Source organism: Salmo salar, chromosome 04 (assembly GCF_965601325.2).
Source record: "Salmo salar chromosome 04, fSalSal1, whole genome shotgun sequence".
Lineage (NCBI taxonomy): Eukaryota > Metazoa > Chordata > Actinopteri > Salmoniformes > Salmonidae > Salmo > Salmo salar.
Window position 1 is genome coordinate 8,326,607 of NC_138294.1, and position 27,137 is coordinate 8,353,743.

General features: G+C 46.2%; 1 protein-coding gene across 1 annotated transcript in view; it reads left to right on the forward strand.

The window, feature by feature from the left end:
• Positions 1-17,495: 17,495 nt before the first annotated feature.
• The window catches only part of LOC123742542 (mastermind-like protein 3), a 247,543-nt gene continuing 237,901 nt past the window's right edge, over positions 17,496-27,137 (forward strand). The window contains exon 1 of the mRNA XM_082974052.1: positions 17,496-18,631. Within this exon, the coding sequence (XP_082830178.1) occupies positions 18,275-18,631 (357 nt within the window). The 5' untranslated portion in view covers positions 17,496-18,274. The remainder of the gene's footprint in view (positions 18,632-27,137) is intronic.

The window sequence follows — 27,137 nt, forward strand, 5'->3', positions numbered from 1 at the left end:
TTTAGGCCGAGGTATGTATAGTTTTTTGTGTGCTCTAGGGCAATGGTGTCTAGATAGAATTTGTATTTGTGGTCCTGGCGACTGGACCTTTGTTGGGAACACCATTATTTTGGTCTTACTGAGATTTACTGTCAGGGCCCAGGTCTAGCAGAATCTGTGCAGAAGATCTAGGTGCTGCTGTAGGCCCTCCTTGGTTTGAAACAGAAGCACCAGATCATCAGCAAACAGTAGATTTTTGACTTCAGATTCTATTAGGGTGAGGCTGGGTGCTGCAGACTGTTCTAGTGCCCTCGCCAATTCGTTGATATATATGTTGAAGAGGGTGGGGCTTAAGCTGCATCCCTGTCTCACACCCCAGCCCTGTGGAAAGAAATGTGTGTTTTTTGCCTATTTTAACCGCACACTTGTTGTTTGTGTACATGGATTTTATAATGTTGCATGTTTTTCCCCCAACACCACTTTCCATCAAGTTGTATAGCAGACCCTCATGACAAATTGAGTCAAAGGCTTTTTGAAATCAACAAAGCTTGAGAAGACTGCCTTTGTTTTGGTTTGTTTGTTTGTCAATTAGGGTGTGCAGGGTGAATACGTGGTCTGTTGTACGGTAATTTGGTAAAAAGCCAATTTGACGTTTGCTCAGTACATTGTCTGCTGTTAATGATAATGCAGAGGATTTTCCCAAGGTTGCTGTTGACGCATATCCCACAGTAGTTATTGGGATCAAATTTGTCTCCCCTTTTGTGGATTGGGGTGATCAGTCCTTGGTTCCAAATATTGGGGAAGATGCCAGAGCTAAGGATGATGTTAAAGAGTTTAAGTATAGCCAATTGGAATTTGTTGTCTGTATATTTGATCATTTCATTGAGGATACCATCAATCCCACAGGCCTTTTTGGATTGGAGGGTTTGTATTTTGTCCTGTAATTCATTCAATGTAATTGGAGAATCCAGTGGGTTCTGGAGGTCTTTAATAGTTGATTCTACGATTTGTATTTGATCATGTATATGTTTTTGCTGTTTGTTCTTTGTTACAGGGCCAACAATATTGGAGAAGTGGTTTACCCATACATCTCCAATTTGGATAGATAATTCTTCGTGTTGTTGTTTGTTTAGAGTTTTCCAATTTTCCCAGAAGTGGTGAGAGTCTATGGATTCTTCAATTACATTGAGATGATTTCTAATGTGCTGTTCCTTCTTTTTCCGTGGTGTATTTCTCTGTCTCTCTCCTATCTCTCCTCTCTCTCTGTCTCTCTCTCTCTCCTCTGTCTCTCTCTCTGTCTCTCTCCTCTCTCTCCTCTCTCTCCTCTGTCTCTCTCTCTCTCTGTCTCTCTCCTCTCTCCCTCTCTCTGTCTGTCTCTCACTCTTTCTCTGTCTCTTTCTCTCTATCTCTTTCTCCTCTCTCTCATCTGCCTCTCTCCTCTCTCTGTTCTCTCTCTCTTCTCTGTCTCTCTCCCCTCTCTCTCTGTCTCTCTCTCTCTCCTCTGTCTCTCTCTCTGTCTCTCTCCTCTCTCTCCTCTGTCTCTCTCTCCTCTGTCTCTCTCTCTCTCTGTCTGTCTCTCTCTCTTTCTCTGTCTCTTTCTCTCTCCTCTCTCTCTCTTTCTCTCTCTATCTCTTTCTCCTCTCTCTCATCTGCCTCTCTCCTCTCTCTGTTTCTCTCTCTCTCTCTGTCTCTCTCCTCTCTCTCCTCCCTCTCTGCTGTCTTTAGTGTTATTTTCACCACCCTGTCCTCTTCTCCTCAGATTCCCTCTCTATCCATCTCTTAGTCTCTTTATTTCTTTCCAAGACTCTATTTATCCTCAAATGACCAATGTTCCCTCCTCTAGAAAAGTTTGTTCAATGATTAAAACTTTCTCAATACTTCATTCTACACTATCAAGTTGCTCTGTCTGTCTCACTCACAGCCTTCAGCTGTGGGAATCTCTACGCAATAACAACTGATCTGATCACATAGCATACTGTGTCCCAAACAGCCCTACTTTTGACCAGAAATTATCTCTCTCTATCTCTCTATGTCTCTCTCCATCTCTCTCTCTATCTGTCTCTCTCGCTCTCCATCTCTCTCTCTCTCTGTCTCTCTCTCTCTCTCTCCATCGCTCTTTGTCTCCTTTCTGTGTGACAGAGATCACGACGCCTGTTACTTCTTCCCACACCACTGCCTTTATATGTGAGAGGCAGGGAAATAATGCTGGCTATGAGTCACCAATACCCCCTCACCAATGTCCTCACACACACAGGCAAGCACACACACCTTCCTCTCATACCACACACAGGCAAGCACACACACCTTCCTCTCATACCACACACAGGCAACCCACCACCTCACCCTTGGAGTGGGGGAGCATGGGTACTTAGACAGGTCATTTCTCCCTCCCATCCCTCCCTCCCTCCCTCCCTCCCTCCCTCCCTCCCTCCCTCCCTCCCTCCCTCCCTCTCTCTATATATATATCTCACCCTATCTCTCCCTCACCATCTCTCTCTCTCTTTCTCTCTCCCTGTGGGTTGTCAATATATCAGCTTCATTGATTCTGTCTTTATCACGATTTCCTAATGGACCGCGAGGCCACATTAAACATTTAGACACAGTGGTTACATCCCAAATGGCATCCTATTACCTATATAGTACACTACTTTAGGGAATAGGGCTCTGGTCAACAGTAGTACACTATATAGGGAATAGGGCTCTGGTCAACAGTAGTACACTATATAGGGAATAGGGCCCTGGTCAACAGTAGTGCACTATATAGGGAATAGGGCCCTGGTCAACAGTAGTGCACTATATAGGGAATAGGGCCCTGGTCAACAGTAGTACACTATATAGGGAATAGGGCTCTGGTCAACAGTAGTACACTATATAGGGAATAGGGCTCTGGTCTAAAGTAGTGCACTATATAGGGAATAGGGCCCTGGTCAACAGTAGTTCACTGTATAGGGAATAGGGCTCTGGTCAACAGTAGTGCACTATATAGGGAATAGGGCTCTGGTCAAAAGTAGTGCACTATATAGGGAATAGGGCTCTGGTCTAAAGTAGTGCACTATATAGGGAATAGGGCTCTGGTCTAAAGTAGTGCACTATATAGGGAATAGGGTCCCGTGTGGGATGCACCCACAGTCTCGCTGCCACAACAGCCCAGCAGCCAGGATCCAGGCTCTCCTCACACAGCCACCCCAGAGGGGAGAGCCCGCGCTGGGGAAGCAGGGTCAGGCAGGCCCCCCTGGAGATCACAGAGAGGCTGGAGGTCAAGTTGGGGTAACAGAGACTGAGTGGTGAGGCGGTGTGTGTATTGTGTGTGTGTGTGTGGTGTGTGTGTGTGTGTGTGTGTGTGTGTGTGTGTGTGTGTGTGTGTGTGTGTGTGTGTGTGTGTGTGTGTGTGTGTGTGTGTGTGTTTTCTATTTTTTTATTTTACCTTTATTTAACCTGGTGTCACACCCTGGTCATAGAGAGGGTTTTGTTCTCTATTTTGGTTAGGGCCAGGGTGTGACTAGGGTGGACATTCTATGTCCCTTTTTTCTATGTTTTGTATTTCTTTGTTTTGGCTGGGTATGGTTCTCAATCAGGGACAGCTGTATATCGTTGTCTCTGATTGGGAGCCATACTTAGGCAGCCTGTTTTCCTCTTGGTTTTGTGGGTGGTTCATTTCTGTTTAGAGTTGATGTTCCTGACAGAACTGTTTGGCTGTCGTTTTTTGTTTCAGTGTTCAGATCAAATAAATACATGATGAGCACTCACCACGCTGCGCCTTGGTGTACTCTCTGCAACGGCCGTTACACCTGGTAGGCCAGTTGAGAACAAGTTTTCATTTACAACTGAGACCTGGCCAAGATAAAGCAAAGCAGTGCGACACAAACAACAACACAGAGTTTTACACATGGAATAAACAAGCGTACAGTCAATAATACAGTAGAAAAAAAGAAAGTCTATATACAGTGTGTGCAAACAGCATGAGGAGGTAAGGCAATAAATAGGCCATAGTAGCAAAGTAATTACAATTTAGCAGATTAACACTGGAGTGATAGATGAGCAGATGATGTGCAAGTAGTGATACTGGTGTGCAAAAGAGCAGAACAGTAAATAAAAACAATATGGGGATGAGGTAGGTAGATTGGGTGGGCTATTTAAAGATGGGCTATGTAAAGCTGCAGTGATCGATTAGCTGCTCAAGATAGCTGATGTTTAAAGTTATTGAGGGAGATATAAGTCTCCAGCTTCAGCGATTTTTGCAGTTCGTTCCAGTCACTGGCAGCAGAGAACTGGAAGGAAAGGCAGCCAAAGGAGGAATTGGCTTTGTGGGTGACCAGTGAGATATACCTGCTGGAGAGCGTACTATGGGTGGGTGCTGCTATGATGACCAGTGAGCTGAGATAAGGCGGAGCTTTACCTAGCATAGACTTATAGATGACCTGGAGCCAGTGGGTCTGGCGACGAATATGTAGCGAGGGCCAGCCAACGAGAGCATACAGGTCGCAGTGGTGGGTAGTATATGGGGCTTTGGTGACAAAAACAGATGACACTGTGATAGACTGCATCCAATTTGCTGAGTAGAGTGTTGGAGGCTATTTTGTAAATGACATCGCCGAAGTCGAGGATCGGTAGGATAGTCAGTTTTACGAGGGTATGTTTGGCGACGTTAGTGAAGGAGGCTTTGTTGTGAAATAGGAAGCCGATTCTAGATTTGATTTTGGATTGGAGATGCTTAATGTGAGTCTGGAAGGAGAGTTTACAGTCTAACCAGACACCCAGGTATTTGTAGTTGTCCACATATTCTAAGTCAGAACCGTCCAGAGTAGTGATGGCTAGTCGGTGCGGGCGGGTGCAGCAGCAAACGATTGAGAAAGCATGCATTTAGTGTTTACTAGCGTTTAAGAGCAGTTAGTGTGTGTGTGTGTGTGTGTGTGTGTGTGTGTGTGTGTGTGTGTGTGTGTGTGTGTGTCGTGTGTGTGTGTGTGTGTGTGTGTGTGTGTGTGTGTGTGTGTGTGTGTGTGTGTGTGTGTGCGTGTGAGTGAGTGTGAGTGTGTGTGTGTGCTCTTCAGGTCTCTCATCAGGGTTGCCTCCTATGCTGAAATTGTTTTACACACACAGGGGTTACCAAGGTTACCAAGGGTTCAATATGTTGACTTCACTGGAGACTTCCTACCCACCAATCATACACCAGTACACCGGGTCACGTTCAGTAGGGGGGAAACATACAGAATGTCCAGAACATTTTATGTGGGACTGACATACTACAGGGGTGGTCAACCCTGAACTACAGGGTCTGCAGCATAGAACAACATACGTTGTACTTTTCTCTCTCTCTCTCTCTCTCTTTATCCTCTCTCTCTCTCTCTCTCTCTCTCTCTCTCTCTCTCTCTCTCTCTCTCTCTCTCTATCCCTCTCTCTCTCTTTATGTCTCTCTATCCCTCTCTCTCTCTCTCTATCCCTCTCTCTCTCTTTATGTCTCTCTGTCCCTCTCTCTCTCTCTCTCTCTCTCTCTCTCTCTCTCTCTCTCTCTCTATCCCTCTCTCTCTCTTTATGTCTCTCTATCCCTCTCTCTCTCTCTCTATATCCCTCTCTCTCTCTTTATGTCTCTCTGTCCCTCTCTCTCTCTCTATCCCTCTCTCTCTCTTTATGTCTCTCTATCCCTCTCTCTCTCTTTATGTCTCCCTCTCTCTCTCTCTCTCTCTCTCTCTCTCTATCCCGCTCTCTCTCTTTATGTCTCTCTATCCCTCTCTCTCTCTCTCTATCCCTCTCTCTCTCTTTGTCTCTCTATCCCTCTCTCTCTCTTTGTCCTCTCTAGCCCTCTTTCTCTATCCCTCTCTCTCTCTTTATGTCTCTCTATCCCTCTCTCTCTCTTTATGTCTCCCTCTCTCTCTCTCTCTCTCTCTCTCTCTCTCTATCCCCGCTCTCTCTCTTTATGTCTCTCTATCCCTCTCTCTCTCTCTCTATCCCTCTCTCTCTCTTTGTCTCTCTATCCCTCTCTCTCTCTTTGTCTCTCTAGCCCTCTTTCTCTATCCCTCTCTCTCTCTTTGTCTCTCTAGCCCTCTTTCTCTATCCCTCTCTCTCTCTTTGTCTCTCTATCCCTCTTTCTCTATCCCTCTCTCTCTCTTTGTCTCTCTCTCTCTCTCTCTCTCTCTCTCTCTCTCTCTCTCTCTCGCTCTCTCTCTCTCTCTCTCTCTCTCTATCCCTCTCTCTCTCTTTATGTCTCTCTATCCCTCTCTGCTCTCTCTCTCTCTATCCCTCTTTCTCTATCCCTCTCTTCTCGTTCCCTCTCTCTCTCTCTCTTTCTCTATCCCTCTCTCTCTCTCTCTCTCTATCCCTCTCTCTCTCTCTCTCTCTCTATCCCTCTCTCTCTCTCGCTCTCTCTTTTCTCTCTCTCTTTCCATCTCTCTCTCTATCCCTCTCTCTATTCCTCTCTCTCTCTGTCTATCCCTCTTTCTCTATCCATCTCTCTCTCTCTCTATCTCCTCTCTCTATCCCTCTCTCTCTCTGCTTACCAGTAGTGTAGATTATTCAACAACTGCACTTGAAGTCCTGAGCAGACAAACCAGAACAGCGACTTGAGGGGCGTTGTTAGCTCTCCTTTGTGTGTGTGTGTGTGTGTGTGTGTGTGTGTGTGTGTGTGTGTGTGTGTGTGTGTGTGTGTGTGTGTTCAAAACTTGCTGTCAATGATAAAGGACTGTTTGTTACATACATGAGTCAGACACAGCTATGAGAAACACTCCCAAGTTGCGTCCCTATTCCCTATATAGTGCACTACTTTTGACCAGGGCTCTATGTAGGAAATAGTGAACTACTTTTGACCAGGGCCCTATGTAGGAAGTAGTGCACTACTTTTGACCAGGGCCCTATGTAGGAAATAGTGCACTACTTTTGACCAGGGCCCTATGTAGGAAGTAGTGCACTACTTTTGACCAGGGCCCTATGTAGGAAGTAGTGCACTACTTTTGACCAGGGCCCTATGTAGGAAGTAGTGCACTACTTTTGACCAGGGGCCCTATGTAGGTACCCTATGTAGGAAATAGGTGAACTACTTTTGACCAGGGCCCTATGTAGGAAGTAATGCACTACTTTTGACCATTTGGAACTACCCCCCAGTCATTTGTGGTCCTAGAGCCAAACTACGAGTTACAACCTGTAGATACAGCTGACAGAAATACACCAGTATAATATATAGTTACACAACCTGGCAACACTTTACACAACATCTGTAGTTGCCTTGATATTATAATTTTATAATCAAAAAGTTATAACATGTATTTAATAACCCCTTGAAAAACGGCACGCAGTTGTCAATGGTTTTAGCAGAGCTGGGGGCCTCCCCCAGGCAAATGGAACATTCTTCACCTTATTGTGACATGTTGAATGATAATGACCTCTACAGTCGTTCTTAGCAGGTCATTCTTCACCTTATTGTGACATGTGAATGATAATGACCTCTGCAGTCGGTTCTTAGCAGGTCATTCTTCACCTTATTGTGACATGTGAATGATAATGAGCTCTACAGTAGTTCTTAGCAGGTCATTCTTCACCTTATTGTGACATGTGAATGATAATGAGCTCTACAGTAGTTCTTAGCAGGTCATTCTTCACCTTATTGTGACATGTGAATGATAATGACCTCTACAGTAGTTCTTAGCAGGTCATTCTTCACCTTATTGTGACATGTGAATGATAATGACCTCTACAGTAGTTCTTAGCAGGTCATTCTTCACCTTATTGTGACATGTGAAATGATAATGAGCTCTACAGTAGTTCTTAGCAGGTCATTCTTCACCTTATTGTTGACATGTGAATGATAATGAGCTCTACAGTAGTTCTTAGCAGGTCATTCTTCACCTTATTGTGACATGTGAATGATAATGACCTCTACAGTAGTTCTTAGCAGGTCATTCTTCACCTTATTGTGACATGTGAATGATAATGACTCTCTACAGTAGTTCTTAGCAGGTCATTCTTCCACCTTATTGTGACATGTGAATGATAATGAGCTCTACAGTAGTTCTTAGCAGGTCATTCTTCACCCTTATTGTGACATGTGAATGATAATGACCTCTACAGTAGTTCTTAGCAGGTCATTCTTCACCTTATTGTGACATGTGAATGATAATGACCTCTACAGTAGTTCTTAGCAGGTCATTCTTCACTCTAGCCATTGTGACATCACACAGGTCTAACAAATGCTGGGTCACAGGCATTGGGACACTGAGTTGGGTTGTTTCCATTAAAAAGAGCAAGGTTGTCACAAGCGTCGTTGTATGTGGACCAAAACGCAGCGGGTTATATTTATCATCTTCTTTTAATGAAGAAAAAAAACAAAACACTTGAACAAAACGAATGACGAAACAGTCCCATCAGGTACACAGACTAAACAGGAATCAACCACCCACAAACACAAGAGAAAACTAACCCACTTAAACATGGCCTCCAATTAGAGGCAACGACAACCAGCTTCCTCTAATTGGAGGTCGTTCCAAAAACCCCAACATAGAAATAGAAAAACTAGAAAAACCACATAGAAATAGAAAACATAGAACATAAACCAAAACCCCGAAACACACTAAACAAACACCCCCTGCCACGCCCTGACCAAACTACAATAACAAACAACCCCTTTTACTGGTCAGGACGTGACAGTACCCCCCCCCCCCCCCCCCCCCAATGGTGCAGACACCGAATGCACCTGAAACAAAAAACTCACAACACAAAAACCCCAAACTAAAGAGAGGGAAGGGAGGGTGGCCACCGTCACTTGACGGTTCCCGTGCTACACCTCCCCCTCCCCAATCCTCCAACTACGGAGGTGGCTCAGGCTCCGGCTTTAGTCCCCATTCTAACCTTGAAGGCTCATGGCTGTAGACCACTGCTGAAGGCTCTGGGCTAAGGTGTGTCGCTGGAGACCTCGGGCTGAGGTGCGTCGCTGGAGACTCAGGGCTGAGGAGCGTCGCTGGAGACTCAGGGCTGAGGAGCGTCGCTGGCGGTTCCGGACTGTGGGCCGTCTCTGGCGGTTTCCGGACTGTGGGCCGTCTCTGGCGGTTCCGGACTGTGGGCCGTCGCCGGAAGCTCTGGACGGGGAACTGTCGCCGGAAGCTCTGGATGGGGAACTGTCGCCGGAAGCTCTGGACGGGGAACTGTCGCCGGAAGCTCTGGACGGGGAACTGTCGCCGGAAGCTCTGGACGGGGAACTGTCACCGGAAGCTCTGGACGGGGACTGCGCACTGAAGGCCTGATGCATGGGGCTGGCTTTGGAGGCGCCAGACTCGTGACATGCACCACAGGGCTAGTGTGAGGAGCAGGAACAGGACGTACTGGACTGGGCATGCGCACTGAAGGCCAGATGCGTGGGGCTGGCTTTGGAGGTGCCAGACTACTGACACGCACCTCAGGGCTAGTGAGAGGAGCAGGAACAGGATACACTGGGTCTTAAATATGCACTGGAGATTTGGAGCGCACAGCCTGCACAACCCGTCCTGGGCTGGATTGTCAACGTAGCCCTGCACGGGCGGAGTGCTGGCACAGGGCGAACTGGGCTGTGCTGAGGCATGATGGCTGCCGTGCGTAGAGCAGGCGCAGGGTAGCCTGGGCCTTGGAGACGAACTGGTGGCCAGATGTGCTGTGCCGGCGCACTTCTCCCTGGCTGGATGCCCACTCCAGCATGGCACTTGCGGGGGGCTGGTATTAACCATACCGGACTGTGCGTGCGGGATGGGCGAGACCGTGTGCGCTTCCGCATAGCACTGCGCTCTCAACGCCAAACACTCCCCATAATAAGCACAAGGAGTTGGTTCAGGCCTATTGCCTGACTTACTCCAACTCCCCGTGTGCCCCCCCCCCCAAAAAAAGTTTTTGGGGCTGCCTCCTCACCTCCTGAAATAGAGGATATAGTGCCCTGTACCTCCGTCGCTCAGCCTTTGCTGCCTCCAGCTCCTCCTTCGGGCGCCGGTACTCCCCAGCCTGGTGCCATGGTCCTTTACCATCCAATACCTCCTCCCAGGTCCACGACTCCAAATAACTTTCCTGCTGCTCCTTCCTCCGCTGCTTGGTCCTACTTTGGTGGGTGGTTCTGTCACATTCGTCGTATGGAGTGGACCAAACTGCAGCGGGTATATTGAACATCTTCTTTTATTCGAAGGAAAAAAACAAAACACTTGAACAAAACAAATGACGAAACAGTCCCATCAGGTACACAGACTAAACAGGAATCAACCACCCACAAACACAAGAGAAAACTAACCCACTTAAATATGGCCTCCAATTAGAGGCAACGACAACCAGCTTCCTCTAATTGGAGGTCGTTCCAAAACCCCAACATAGAAATAGAAAAACTAGAAAAACCACATAGAAATAGAAAACATAGAACATAAACCAAAACCCCGAAACACACTAAACAAACACCCCCTGACACGCCCTGACCAAACTGCAATAACAAACAACCCCTTTTACTGGTCAGGACGTGACAAAGGCAGGGTTGGGTAATCCCAACATGTTGGGTTATTCACACAGCCCAAATGGCTGAGTCAAAATAACCCAGAGTGTGTTCTGTCCAATATTTACCCAGTGCTGGGTTACCAAAAAAACAAATAACCTGTGATAAATAACCTCTCCATTGTGACATAACAATAACTGCTTAACTCAAAGATAAATAATAATAATACATTTATTTGATATAGCGCTTTTCATTAAATGAAGAATCTCAAAAGACTCTTTAAAAACAACAAAAAAACAAGAATTCAGTTATTGATGATAGTTCATGTGGGGGCTGGACAATGATCTACCACTGAGGTGGGCATGTCCAGACAACATCCAACTCCACCAGCCTGGATTCCTGTCTCCACTCCACCATCACTCCTCCGCCTCACAGTCCACGGCTCGTTAGCAGATGGAGGGACACACACATCAGGAAGACAGGTCCAGAGCCGTTGATCAGGGCCTTGCCATCCCCAGCCTCTCTGTAGGCTCAGTGGTAAACTACTCCTCCAGAACCCACCAGGGTGATGCCAGCTAGGCACCGCTAGGGCGCCAAACGCTCACTGCTGTCAGTTACTGGAAAAGTCCACCTTGGAGTAACCACTCGGGAGATCCACTCAATTTCAACAAGCCATCTCCAAGCCAATTCTTCTGATCTTGTTCAAATAAAAACAATAGCTAGCTAGCCAGTTAGCTAACCTCTCAATTGTCTTCGCAAACCGTCTGACTAGACCGTCTTAAAACACTGTGGATCGATATACACTGAGTGGACAAAACATTAGGGACACCTTCCTAATATTGAGTTGCACCCCCTTTTCCCCTCAGAACAGTCTCAATTCGTCGGGGGATGCTCTACAAAATGTTGAAAGCGTTCCACAGGGATGCTGGCCCATGTTGACTCCGATGCTTCCCACAGTTGTGTCAAGTTGGCTGGATGTCCTTTGGGTGGTGGACCATTCTTGATACACACAGGAAACTGTTGAGAGTGAAAAACCCAGCAGCGTTGCAATTAATGACACACTTAAAGCGGAGCACCTGACACCTACTACCAAAGGCATTTCAATCTTTTGTCTTGCCCATTCACACACTGAATGGCACACATATACAATCCATGTCTCAATTCTCTCGAAGCCTACAAATCTTTATTTAACCTGTCTCCTCCCCTTCATCTACACTGATTGAAGTGGATTTATGCTAGCAAAAAAATAGTTCAAAACAAATATTTACAAATGTAAAGGAACTCTCTGTTGGCTCCAGTACATTCTAGATAATACTGCTGCAGGTCACTAGTTCTCTGCAGAGATAAAGAAGTGATGAGGGGTGGAGAGAGAGAGAGAGAGAGAGAGACAGAGAGACAGAGTGAGAGACAGAGTGAGAGAGAGAGAGAGAGAGAGAGAGAGAGAAAGAGACAGAGAGAGACAGAGTGAGAGAGAGAGAGAGAGAGAGAGAGAGAGAGAGAGAGAGAGAGAGAGAGAGAGAGAGGAAATGGAAGGGAGCAGTGTCCGTTAGTGTTGTTAGAGATGAACACGTGCGGGGGTGGTGTGTGTGGACAACAACATTCCAGTCATTCCTCTGGCACTAAGCTGGTCGGACAGGGCCGCAGCACCAGTTACAGCAAAACACACACACACAGGTGAATCGCTATGTTTACGTGTTGTTGTACTGAGGAGCAGACATACTGTCCTGTACTAGACTGCAACGTAATGCCTGGTGAGAAATAGATTAGTCACTGTGTCATGTTACCACCAAGCATGACTAAGCAGAGAGAGAGAGAGAGAGAGAGAGAGAGAGAGAGAGAGAGAGAGAGAGAGGAAGAGCGAGAGAGAGAAAGAGCGAGAGAGAGCGCGCGAGAGAGCGCGCGAGAGAGAGAGAGAGAGAAGAGAGAGAGAGAGAGAGAGAGAGGAGAGAGAGAGAGAGAGAGAGAGAAGAGAGAGAGAGAGAGAGAGAGAGAGAGAGAGAGAGTACTTATGCCAGTTATTATAATCTGTCCAGAAAAAACACAGATGTGGATCAAAATGTTTTTGTGATGGATTAATTTACTACCATGTAGGTGATAAAGAAGAGGAAATCATAAGAAACAGAGTACAGACAAAGACAATGGTTCTTGATTTGTTGCCAACGTTGCTCATCTAGCTCTCACAAAATGGCGGCCCCCCCATGCCTCATTTGCTAAGTTCACCATACTGTACATTGCTCTCCGTTGCTCTTTTTTGCATCGTCATTAGCACAGTACACATGCTCCCAATTTTACCTCCAATACCTCGCCAATATGAAAAGCTGAAAAAGGTTGTGCTGATTTATTGGTGCGTTGAACCATTTCCCATGCCGTAGTTTTTGAACCATTTCCCATGCCGTAGTTTTGAACCATTTCCCATGCCGTAGTTTTCAACCATTTCCCATGCCGAAGTTTTGAACCATTTCCCATGCCGTAGTTTTGAACCATTTCCCATGCCGTAGTTTTGAACCATTTCCCATGCCGTAGTTTTAGAACTCTGAGCATAGTGCTAAAACAATGAAATCATTGTTAAATTCTGACATAGTTCTATAGTTGCCATGGTGCCCTAAGCAAAGAGCTCCTATAAATGTTCACGTATTTAGTTATTTTTAGGTGTTTTTAATTGTGTTCTTTTAGCAGCTGTTTTGTTTTTGATAACGGAGAGTTTTTAATGCATTTATCTGGTGTTTTTAAGCCACAAATTTGCAGATTGACTGACAGGTTAAAACTTTTTGGCTTGGCCAGCTATCTTTTTTATATTTTTTATGAATCTGGACACAATTCCGTCTTTTTTGTTTCACCTGGCTGCCAATTCCTGATCTTTTGAGAACATAAGGGGTCGCCTGAAGCGTGAGAGGAATGGAAGACAGAGGAACAGAGCAGTGCTGAGGCAGAGGACTCGTAGTGAGGACGACTGGCTATTCATCTGAACTCTGTGTGGTGATCTTTCTGGCGCCCAGAGCTGCTGAGGAATCACCCAAGTGGGTGTTACGCAGACTGGAAGAGGAGAAGTCCAGTGGCTGTAAGACTCAGGCTGGTTCCCAGACGTGCCCTCCTACAAGATTATCAGCAGACTCCATCAATATCATCTAGCATCCTCTATCTAGCTCCCTCCCCTCAAGCCATGAACTGACCCTCTCTATCTTCAGAGGATGCAGCTTTCAAAGACTTGGCCTCTATTGGTTGACCTGTCATGATATATTACTTGTTTGTTTGTTTTGCTCTTGAAGCTCTTAGAGATTCTATGAAAAGCACTAAAGAAATGTAATAAATTATAATAAATATAAATAATGATTATTTAATAAGTTCCATGGTTGCTATAGCACCGTGAGGTCGCCTAGGCAGAGAGCTCCTGTACATTTTGTAAATATTTAATCATTTTTCAGTGTTTTTTTATTTATTATTGACAATTGTGTCTAGATTAAGTTTGGACTGCATCTATTTGTTTCCTGCCCGTGAATTCACGGTAAATCATCTTTCTGAAGATAGCTAGCTAGCAATGCTACCAGGTTAGCTAGCTAGTGTATTTTGATTTGAATACTTCAGCCTATGTTTTGTTACTTCTACAGCTTCCTGACCCAATGAAGAGAACTTCAATGCATGGCGAGCAGGTAGGGACGATTTCATTGCTCAGGTTTCCTACGAAGTTATGAGCAGGCTGTCATCATTATCCTGAGTGAGAGAGAAGTCAAAAACTAACTTCATCTCGTTCTACAAGACCAGAGAGTCAACGGCGGGGTGGCGAGGCGCTGGTGAGGCGCCTTCAATGAAGAGTGAACTGTGCTGCCTGCCAATGGAGGACCTACTCATCTCCCCCTGTTGACCTCTTCCCACTGCTCAAGCCATGTGGTTCCATATGCTGTAGGCTTGAAACACTCAACTTTCAACTCTGGCCAAAAATCAGAGTCCACACCTTCTCTATCATAAATCCGTATTTTTTCATTCTTGTTTGTTTTGCTTTTTCAAGCACTTTGGAATAAAGTTGAATAAATTATTATAGTTAATATTATCTTTATGTCATTTTGCCAATAATCTGTTATTGTGACATCACAATGGAGAGGTGAATGAATTTCTCTCTGAACTAATCGTTATTGTGATGTCACAATCACAATGAGATGTCAGAATGTTCCATGGCATTGTGACATCATAATGGCTGGGATGATGAGGGTCTCTTCTGTGATGTGGGGTCAGGAAACTGACAGGTTCTAACCTGCCCTACGTCCACTTCATGTCCTTTGCCTTCCTCTCTCTTTTTGTTCCTGTGTGTTGGACCTTCGGGGAGTTAGAAAAGGATGTAATACACACACACACTCCCGGGCCACCAAGTCAGCTCCAACCCTATTGGATCATAGACAAAGAGAGAGAGAGTGTGTGTGTGTGTGTGTGTGTGTGTGTGTGTGTGTGTGTGTGTGTGTGTGTGTGTGTGTGTGTGTGTGTGTGTGTGTGTGTGTGTGTGTGTGTGTGTGTGTGTGTGTGTGTGTGTGTGTGTGTGTTCTACGCAACCATAAATTATGCCCTTTTGATAAATGGTTCAATTCTGTAAAAAAAAAAAATATATATATATATATATATATATATATATATATATATAATAATATAATAACTTGGGGATGTTGTTCCCACTGTGATGATTAAAACCTATCCAAACCAAAAACCGTGGATAGATGGCAGCATTCACGCAAAACTAAAAGCGTGAACCACTGCATTTAACCACGGTAACGTGACTGGGAACATGGACGACTACAAACAGTTCAGTTGTGCCCTCTGTAAGGCAATGAAACAGGCAAAACGTCAGTACAGAGACAAAGTGGAGTCACGATTCAACAGCTCAGACATGAGACGTACTTGGCAGGGACTCCAGACGATCACAGATTATAAAGGGAAAACCAGACACGTCGTGGACACTGACGTCTTGCTCTAAACGCCTTCTAAAGGCTCTCAAAAATACAAATACAAACACCACTGATGAGGGACACCGTCGCTCATGAGGACGGTGAGCTCTCGTTCGCCGTGGTCAACGTGAGTAAGACATTTAAGCGTGTTAACCCACGCAAGGCTACCGGCCCAGACAGCATCCTTAAGCGCGTCCTCAGAGCATGCGCAGACCAGCTGGCTGGAGTGTTTACGGACATATTCAATCTCTCCCTATCCCAGTCTGCCGTCACCAACTGCTTCAAGATGTCCACCATTGTTCCTGAACCCAAGAAAGCAATGGTAACTGAACTAAATGACAATCGCCCCGTAGCACGGACTTCGGTCATCATGAAGCGCTTTGAGAGACTAGTTTAGGATCATATCACCTCCACCTTATCCAACATCCTAGACCCACTGCAATTTGCATACCACCCAAATAGATCCACGGATGACGTAATCGCCATCACACTGCCCACTGCCCTATCCCATCTGGACAAGAGGAATACCTATTCAAGAATGCTGTTCACTGACTACAGCTCAGCCTTCAACACCATAGTGCCCTCCAAGCTCATCACTAAGCTCGGGACCCTGGGTCTCAACCCCGTCCTGTTCAACTGGGTCCTGGACTTCCTGACAGGCCGCCCCCAGGTGTTGAAGGTAGGCAACAACACCTCCACTACGCTGATTCTCAACACAGGGGCCCCACAAGGGTGCGTGCCCTCCTTTACTCCCTGTTCACCCATGACTGCTTGGTCACGCACGTCTCCAACTCAATCATCAAGTTTGCAGACGACACAACAGTAGTAGGCCTGATTACCAACAATGATGAGACGGCCTACAAGGTGGAGGTGAGGGCCCTGGCAGAGTGGTGCCAGGAAAATAACCCCTCCCTCAACGTCGTCAAAACGAAGGAGCTGATCGTGGACTTCAGGGAACAGCAGAGGGAGCACCCCCCTATTCACATCGACGGAACCACAGTGGAGAAGTGAAAAGCTTCAAGTTCCTCGGCGTACACATCACTGACATTCTGAAATGGTCCATTCACATAGACAGTGTTGTGAAGAAGGCACAACAGCACCTCTTCAACCTCAGGAGGCTGGAGAAATTTCAGCCACAGCCTGTTCACCCCGCTACCATCTAGAAGGCGGAGTCAGTACAGGTGCATCAAAGCTGGGACTGAGAGACTGAAAAACAGCTTCTATCTCAAGGCCAGACAGTTAAATAGTCACCACTGGTCTACCTCCGCCCAGTACCCTGCCCTAAACTTTAGTCACTGTCACTAGCCGGCATACCACCCTGTACTCAACCCTGTACCTTAGAGACTGCTGCCCTATGTACATAATCGTTGAATACTGGTCACTTTAATAATGTTTACATACTGTTTTACCCACTTCATATGTATATACTGTATTCTAGTCCAAATGTATCCTATTTAACTATTGTTTTACATATACTATTTTCTACAGATATACTACATATTCTATCCTACATATTCCAGAGATATACTATATATTCTACAGATATACTACATATTCTACAGATATACTATATATTCTACAGATACACTACATATTCCACAGATATACTACATATTCCACAGATATACTATATATTCTACAGATATACTACATATTCTACAGATATACTATATATTCTACAGATATACTACATATTCTACAGATATACTACATATTCTACAGATATACTATATATTCTATCATAATACTGTCCATATCTATGTTCTATCATATATATATATATTCCGGACTCACATTGCTCGTCCTAATATTTCTCAATTACATTATTTTACTTTTTAGATTTGCGTGTATTGTTTTATATTGTTAGATATTACTGCACTTTTGGGAGCTAGAAACATAAGCATTTCGCTACTACACAATAACATCTGCTAAACATGTGTATGCGACCAATACACTTTGATTTGAATTGCCATTATATATTTGTGAGCTACAACATTGCTTTGACGTTGCATTGCCCGGTGGTAAGTACAGTGACCGGCCACTAGGCCTAAATGTATTGTGCTTTCATTCTACTGTTTATTCGTTACCGATCCGGCGTGGCTGGAACATGCCGCTCCACTCCGGGTTTTCCTCGGTGCCGTCGGGCTACTCACAGCCTCTAGCTGGTTTTGACTAAACTCTTGTCCTGATATCGCTCCGCTGGCATGGAGGAGGATAGGTCTTGATTATTGTGATGGTGGCAGCGAACAGCTACTAGCGACCAGCCGAGAGATCACGGACACCGCGGTGTCTTGAGGATTTCGCTGTGCACCAGTTCACGGGACCCGGTTCCCCATCACGACAACTCTTCTTCACGTTCGGCTCAGGGATTTTTTTACCGACCTAACCAATGAAATGCAGCAAGTTCACGGAGCAACTCCGGAGCCCCTTCGGTTCAAACAGCAAAACTTTTTCACAAAGGACAACATAATAAAACAACGGCGAGCTCGAGGCAGCGTCGGTCTGTTATGTGTGTGAGTGGAGTTCGGGGGTAGTGATGATCGCCTGTAGCTTAATATCCGGTTGTTTCCTATGGAGTTATTACCTTTACTAATAGTCTGGCCGCGGTTGTTGTGTTGATTTACGGAGCAGCTAGCTCGGTCTTGAAGCCTTCGTGCTGGGCTATGGGATATTGTGATCGGTGTTTTTCATGAACGGGACAAGGTGATATTTGAAAACAGTGTTGAATGGTGGAGACACCGCGTCCTGTCCCGAAGGAGGGAACAGCAATCAACACCGATCACCGTTTGTTTACTGTCCTTACGGTCATTTGAATCACCCGGTCCGTCTTGTTCGTCATTTAGCCTAACTACCATCTCCCAGTAACATTTAGTCTAGAAGACGAAGAGACTACTTTGAGGCTTGAGGGGAAGAAAAACTTAGTCCAAAATACTAGCATTTCGGGTGAATGATGGGGGACTTTGCAACCCCCGCTGCCGCGAACGGCAGTAACATTTGCATCAACAACAATGCCATGAACCCGGGTGGAAACCCCAACAACGTGGGCATCCCCAAACACAGCACGGTAGTGGAGAGGCTACGGCAGAGGATAGAGGGGTGCAGGCGGCACCACGTCAACTGTGAGAACCGTTACCAGCAAGCCCACGCCGAGCAGCTGGAGATTGAACGGAGGGAGACGGTGAGTCTGTACCAGCGGAGCTTGGAGCAGAGGGCCAAGAAATGTGCCAACAGCAAGCATCAGAGTAAACAGCAAGACCCCGAGTCGGCGTCTTCCACGGAGCAGAGGAACAACACACTTATAGCGGTGAGTTAGAGACCGGTACCAGTCCAGGGTGTTTTAGTCTACCCTACATAGTACACACACACCACCCACCCCGCTCAGTTGGGACACAACTCCTTCACCCCCGCTGGAAAAGTTGTTGAGGACATTGTTGTAACGACGCTCAGTGAAAAGCTGTCAACTCTCTCTACGGTTGTTACAAAACAGTGTTTCAACATGCGCTTGTGTTTACTAAGTACACAGTCCACTAACGTGCAGCCAACAACTAACTCTGCGACTTGTTATATTTCCATAAAATAACTTGTGGTAGCCCTTTTTGAGGGCTATGTTGCTTAGCTTTTCGCCCGAGCTGGCGTTAGCACGGGGAGCTATGTCTCCGGGGAAAGTGTCCACAGCTCGTTGCTTCAACACTTTTTCTGGGGACTACTTGATAAGAGGATTACTTCTGAACTGTCCACGAAGTTCCACATGACTCGTTTGTTTTTGGTCGTTTAACTGTTACATTTTTCTGTGCGGAAATTTGTTGCAACATTGTTTTCCTGCTCAGCAACCATTCTCGCCCACGGTTGATCACAGTGATGCCAGCAGGTTTCAGTTGTTAACAGTAAAACACATTTCCAGCTATACTACAAACGGTCGAGAGGACTATAGTAGACTACATTTCTCCTGTCGTGATTTCTACTTGGCAGTCTCGTCAAGGTGTGTGAGAGTGAAACAGACAGAATAATAAGCTAGTAGAAGTAGACATCTTGATAAAACAAGAAGCTACCCGACAGGGACGTAGTAAACCTACAGGCTGCTGTCTGAACTTAGTTGGGGGGGTAATGATAGACTATTCTAATACTACACTATTATGTGGATGGGCAACTTTTGCTTTTGATAGAGCTAGATGAACAGACAATGGCCAATGCACTATTGTGTATTCCGACTGTATCATGACAAATTGGACGTTTACATGCACACTAATAATTCGATATGACCCTGATTGTCATTAGGCAGATTATGCAATAGTCGTTTTATCATAATCGGTGTAAGGTCAAAATCATAGTAAGCACACGCCGAGTAAACAGTCATTATTTTTTTTATATATATTTTTGAATGTTTCGGATTATTAGGACATGTAAACGTCTTAATATAATAATTGACGATCCAGCAGTGTACTTGATCTGCGCATGTGTTGGCACCATCCGAGGGAGGGTCCCTCTTTAGCACGGCTGTTGGTTTGTGCGGTGTGAACGGTCTCTGGGATCACGACTTTAAAACCATGAGCTTCTGTGAAAAGGAGAAACCAAGAGACAATTATCTCTGTCCTTGTTCGTTCACACCTCGACCACAGCGAGTCGGAATGCGCCGACAGAGCCCCTTTTGTTGTAGCCGTGGCCAATACGCCTTTGAAATGCTAAGTGGTATCTCGTTGGCGCTCTCGTTTCTGGAGGCAACATACTAGGTAGCAAACAACAAGGAGATAACGCTACTCCCCCTCGTCCTGCCGTTTTTAACAGTCGTATGTCGCGGAGAGGCAGCGGTGATTGCGATAGAAAAACGACCTCCCGCTTCGGGTGGACATTTAACCGAACCGCCCAGTAGCTATTCTTAAGGAAACAGTAGCACCATTTTATTTCTTTTATTTTCACTCTCTCTTCAATCTCCCTTTCCCTGCCTGAGCCCAGAAAGACACCAACTACTGGGCTGCAGCTAGATGGCTCTATGTATTCACTCTATATGTTGCAAAGCAAACCAAGGCTCAGTCAGTAGCTTACAGAACTATACATTCATCAAGTCAAATCCAATTTTATTGGTTACATACACGTGATTAGCAGACGTTATTGCGGGTGTAGCGAAATGCTTGTGTTTCTAGCTCCCACAGTGCAGTAATATCTAACAAGTAATATCTAACAAATTACACAACATATACACACATCTAAGTAGGTATTAATTAAGACTGTATGGATGAGCGATGTCAGAGCAGAACGGATTACGGTACTGTAGAATAGTATTGAAGTGCGCGTGAAATGGTCGCTCTGTAGAGCCCTGCAAAACGGCTTGCAACCCAAATGGCAGCCTCTTCCATGTGGCTCTGGTCAAAAGTAGTGCACTAAATAGGGAATCGGGTGCCATTTGGGATGGAGCCTAGGTTCTCTCTCTCGCCCCATAAGGTCCCAGACACACCCGTGGGGAGGCACGACAGCCCCTGTAATTATGGTAAACATTAGGGATCTATTAGAGTGAGAGGGAACCCTTTGGATTTCATGCTGCCTTTACCCATCAGCCACCACTATTACAGGCTTAGGAAGGTCTCCTCTGTGGTAGTCTCTTCTCACAGCCGTTGAGCCCTGAGTCTGGCGAGAGAGACTGTCTCTTTGGAGATGAGAGTAGACTACCTCAGTGCAAGAAGTCATATGAACAGCCTACTACCATGTCTGGGATCATGTCCTCAGAAGGCTATTTGCCTTTTCAAGTGGTCTAATAATCAGTGATATCTAGGTAGTGTATATTGTTATGAGTAGTAGTGTAGAATAGGACATTTTATACAGTGAGTGACACCAATATTAATCAACATGTACATTACATCAGCTCATATCGGAGGGCAGATTCTCTCTGCTCTCCAGTCCTACACACCTGTCCCTCCTGTCTGTCTCTCTCTCCAGTCCTACACACCTGTCTGTCTGTCTGTCTGTCTGTCTGTCTGTCTGTCTGTCTGTCTGTCTGTCTGTCTGTCTGTCTGTCTGTCTGTCTGTCTGTCTGTCTGTCTGTCTGTCGGTCGGGGTCTCTGTCCCTCGTTCCTCCACCAGAGGTGAAGTGTTACCACTCTACCATTGTATTCTCTTAGTGTTTCTGAGTTGTTCTCTCTGGGAGGTTCCGTGGCTCGTTCCACAGCGGTGTGTTGAAGCTGACTGGAGAGCAGTGTGTTATAGGTCAGTAGTGTAACCCTCAGGTTATAACTAGTCTAATACTCAGGGAGGGGTTATAAACCCTTTATTAGCAGTCTACACAGTAGAGAAACATTCAGGTTTACAGAACTGTGGGTGTGTAGTGTTGGACACAGACATGCCAGCTCAGGCCAGAGTTAGTATCTGTCCCGCGACTCCTATCCTTGGCATGCACTCTGTTATGGAAAGATCCACACACTCTCTCCTGGCAGAATGGATGGAGTGTGGGTGGCTGAGTTTCATTCATTTTCTGTCCCACTGAGGTGTTCCTCTTCCTCTGCTCTCCTCCCTTCCTCTTCCCCTCATGGTCTTCTCCTCTCCTCTCCCCTCTGACTCTACCTCTCTACCATTCTCCTCTCCTCTCCCCTCTGACTCTACCTCTCTACCATTCTCCTCTCCCCTCTGACTCTACCTCTCTACCATTCTCCTCTCCTCTCCCCTCTGACTCTACCTCTCTACCATTCTCCTCTCCTCTCCCCTCTGACTCTACCTCTCTACCATTCTCCTCTCCTCTCCCCTCTGACTCTACCTCTCTACCATTCTCCTCTCCCCTCTGACTCTACCTCTCTACCATTCTCCTCTCCCCTCTGACTCTACCTCTCTACCATTCTCCTCTCCCCTCTGACTCTACCTCTCTACCATTCTCCTCTCCTCTCCCCTCTGACTCTACCTCTACCATTCTCCTCTCCTCTCCCCTCTGACTCTACCTCTCTACCATTCTCCTCTCCTCTCCCCTCTGACTCTACCTCTCTACCATTCTCCTCTCCTCTCCCCTCTGACTCTACCTCTCTACCATTCTCCTCTCCCCTCTGACTCTACCTCTCTACCATTCTCCTCTCTTCCTATCCTTTCCCTTCTTCTACTCTCTTCCTAACTTTTTCCTCCCCCTCCAGTGTCCCTCCCCCTCTCCTCCTATCCTTCCCTCCCCTCCCTCCCCCTCCTATCCTCCCCCTCCAGTGTCCCTCCCCCTATCATCCTCCTCCTATCCTCCCCCTCCAGTGTCCCTCCTCCTCCTCCTATCCTCCCCCTCCAGTGTCCCTCCCCCTCTCCTCCTCCCCTGCTATCCGGTGTCAGTATTATCTAAAGTGGTGGTGGTATTGTTAATACAGTCTGGGACCGCTGCCCACTAGCTATATTTAACCCAGTGAGCTGGCATGGAGCTGGCACACACACACACACACACTGAGGAGGCCCATGGACGTCTAGGAGGCCCGTGGACGCCGACATCACACACACAGTGTACAACCCGCCAAACTACAACCTCAGTCACAACAGGGCTTAGAGCTGTGGTGTTCTCTCTCTCTTCATATTCTACTGTTTTCTCTCTCTCTGGGATTCCTCTCTCTCTCTCTGGCTCTCCCCTCCTCCTTTCGGTGTCTCTCCTCCTCCTCCTCCTCCTCCTCTCTACCTCTCTCTGTTTCATACCCCCCTCTCCTTCTCTCTCTCTGGCTCTCCCCTCCTCCTTTCGGTGTCTCTCCTCCTCCTCTCTACCTCTCTCTGTTTCATACCCCCCTCTCCTTCTCTCTCTCTGGCTCTCCCCTCCTCCTTTCGGTGTCTCTCCTCCTCCTCTCCTTCTCTCTCTCTGGCTCTCCCCTCCTCCTTTCGGTGTCTCTCCTCCTCCTCTCTACCTCTCTCTGTTTCATACCCCCTCTCCTTCTCTCTCTCTGGCTCTCCCCTCCTCCTTTCGGTGTCTCTCCTCCTCCTCTCTACCTCTCTCTGTTTCATACCCCCCTCTCCTTCTCTCTCTCTCTCTGGATGTTTTTAATTTGGCCAGGCTATGTGACCACATTCCCCTCCTTCCAGGCATGTTGACATGTTCATCAGGCCGGCCTGCACCCTGTACTAGGCCTCTCTCCACAGCCTCACACTGTGTACACAGAGAACTGTGTGTATGTGTCCCTGTGTGTGTGTGCGTGTTATGTTCTTCACTAAAATACCTCTGTGGATAGTAGTGCCAACAATGGCCAAAGTCCCAGCAGAGAAGAATGTGTATTGAAGACTTCTTCGTCTACTTGCTAGACTAGATACATCCTGGGCCTGACTATTCGACCACAACAGGGGATTTCCACACAGGCCTGTGTGTTGGAGGTGATTGAGTGGATCACATCTTGTTCTACAGTAGGGCTTTGATGACCCATTAGTGGTTGTGTGAGACTGTGTGTGTGTTGAATGTAACAAGTGTGAAAACATAGTGTGTGTTTGAATGCTCTTTATGCACCTGAAGACACTGTGTTGTTTGTGTTGTGTTGTTGTGACTGTTGAACCGTAGCAACATCACAGGAGAATAGCTGAACACACCTGAAGACACTGTGTTGTTGTGTTGTTGTGACTGTTGAACCGTAGCAACATCACAGGAGAATAGCTGAACACACCTGAAGACACTGTGTTGTTGTGTTGTGTTGTTGTGACTGTTGAACCGTAGTAACATCACAGGAGAATAGCTGAACACACCTGAAGACACTGTGTTGTTGTGTTGTTGTGACTGTTGAACCGTAGCAACATCACAGGAGAATAGCTGAACACACCTGAAGACACTGTGTTGTTGTGTTGGGTTGTGGTGACTGTTGAACTGTAGTAACATCACAGGAGAATAGCTGAACACACCTGAAGACACTGTGTTGTTGTGTTGTTGTGACTGTTGAACCGTAGTAACATCACAGGAGAATAGCTGAACACACCTGAAGACACTGTGTTGTTTGTGTTGTTGTGACTGTTGAACCGTAGCAACATCACAGGAGAATAGCTGAACACACCTGAAGACACTGTGTTGTTGTGTTGTTGTGACTGTTGAACCGTAGTAACATCACAGGAGAATAGCTGAACACACCTGAAGACACTGTGTTGTTGTGTTGTGGTGACTGTTGAACCGTAGCAACATCACAGGAGAATAGCTGAACACACCTGAAGACACTGTGTTGTTGTGTTGTGGTGACTGTTGAACCGTAGTAACATCACAGGAGAATAGCTGAACACACCTGAAGACACTGTGTTGTTTGTGTTGTGTTGTTGTGACTGTTGAACCGTAGCAACATCACAGGAGAATAGCTGAACACACCTGAAGACACTGTGTTGTTGTGTTGTTGTGACTGTTGAACCGTAGTAACATCACAGGAGAATAGCTGAACACACCTGAAGACACTGTGTTGTTGTGTTGTTGTGACTGTTGAACTGTAGCAACATCACAGGAGAATAGCTGAACACACCTGAAGACACTGTGTTGTTGTGTTGGGTTGTGGTGACTGTTGAACCGTAGCAACATCACAGGAGAATAGCTGAACACACCTGAAGACACTGTGTTGTTGTGTTGTTGTGACTGTTGAACCGTAGCAACATCACAGGAGAATAGCTGAACACACCTGAAGACACTGTGTTGTTGTGTTGTGGTGACTGTTGAACCGTAGCAACATCACAGGAGAATAGCTGAACACACCTGAAGACACTGTGTTGTTTGTGTTGTGTTGTTGTGACTGTTGAACCGTAGTAACATCACAGGAGAATAGCTGAACACACCTGAAGACACTGTGTTGTTGTGTTGTGGTGACTGTTGAACCGTAGTAACATCACAGGAGAATAGCTGAACACACCTGAAGACACTGTGTTGTTGTGTTGTGGTGACTGTTGAACCGTAGTAACATCACAGGAGAATAGCTGAACACACCTGAAGACACTGTGTTGTTGTGTTGTGGTGACTGTTGAACCGTAGTAACATCACAGGAGAATAGCTGAACACACCTGAAGACACTGTGTTGTTGTGTTGTGGTGACTGTTGAACCGTAGTAACATCACAGGAGAATAGCTGAACACACCTGAAGACACTGTGTTGTTGTGTTGTGGTGACTGTTGAACCGTAGTAACATCACAGGAGAATAGCTGAACACACCTGAAGACACTGTGTTGTTGTGTTGTGTTGTGGTGACTGTTGAACCGTAGTAACATCACAGGAGAATAGCTGAACACACCTGAAGACACTGTGTTGTTTGTGTTGTTGTGACTGTTGAACCGTAGTAACATCACAGGAGAATAGCTGAACACACCTGAAGACACTGTGTTGTTGTGTTGTGTTGTGGTGACTGTTGAACTGTAGCAACATCACAGGAGAATAGCTGAACACACCTGAAGACACTGTGTTGTTGTGTTGTGGTGACTGTTGAACCGTAGTAACATCACAGGAGAATAGCTGAACACACCTGAAGACACTGTGTTGTTTGTGTTGTGTTGTTGTGACTGTTGAACCGTAGCAACATCACAGGAGAGTAGCTGAACACACCTGAAGACACTGTGTTGTTGTGTTGTTGTGACTGTTGAACCGTAGCAACATCACAGGAGAATAGCTGAACACACCTGAAGACACTGTGTTGTTTGTGTTGTTGTGACTGTTGAACCGTAGCAACATCACAGGAGAATAGCTGAACACACCTGAAGACACTGTGTTGTTGTGTTGGGTTGTTGTGACTGTTGAACCGTAGCAACATCACAGGAGAATAGCTGAACACACCTGAAGACACTGTGTTGTTGTGTTGTTGTGACTGTTGAACTGTAGCAACATCACAGGAGAATAGCTGCTGAAGACACTCACTGGCAGACAAGGATCATTCCATGTTTACATACACGACGCAGGTTCTCACACACACACACACACACACACACACACAGAAATGTGAGGTGTTGTGTGTAGATTGAGGATTTTATTTGATTTAATCAATTTTAGAATAAGGCTGTAACGTAACAAAATATGGAAAAAGGGAAGGGGTCTGAATACTTTCCGAATGCACTGTGTACACACACACACACACGCACGCACGCACGCACGCACGCACGCACGCACGCACGCACGCACGCACGCACGCACGCACGCACGCACGCACGCACGCACACACGCACGCACACGTACATAGAGAGAAGACAGCTACACATCCATCTACATGTCCCATGCCTGACCTAGATATAGGGGTGGCAGGGAGCCTCGAGGTTACAGCATTGGCCCCGTAACCAAAAGGTTGCTGGTTTGAATCCCAGAGCCGGCAACGTAAAAAATCAGCTGCTGTGCCCTTGACCAAGTCTCTTAACCCTGGCCGTGACCCCACTGGCTGCAGGTATCTCAGGGGGAGTTGGGATATGAAGAACCACTGTTCTGTTCCAGACTTGTACAAGTGTCTAACAGGACAAATGTAAACACCCCCATGTTGTTGAGGCTTGTTTTATTAGTGTGATTAGCCAGTTAGCTATCAGCTAGCTGTGTGTCTTGTGTCTGAGATGTAGCCCCACTTTACATTATTGATGCTGGCCAACCGCTCCTGACACACACACACGTTAATTATGAATGACCCAGTTCCCAGTCCACTATGTTATATATGGTGTGTACAGAGCATTCAGAAAGTATTCAGACCCCTTTTACTTTTCCACATTTTGTTAAATTACAGCTTTTTTCTAAAATTGATTAAATGAAACAGAAATGCCCTCAATCTACACACAACATCCCAGAATGACATCGCAGTACCCCAGAATGACATCGCAGTACCCCAGAATGACATCGCGGTACCCCAGAATGACATCGCGGTACCCCAGAATGACATCGCAGTACCCCAGAATGACATCGCGGT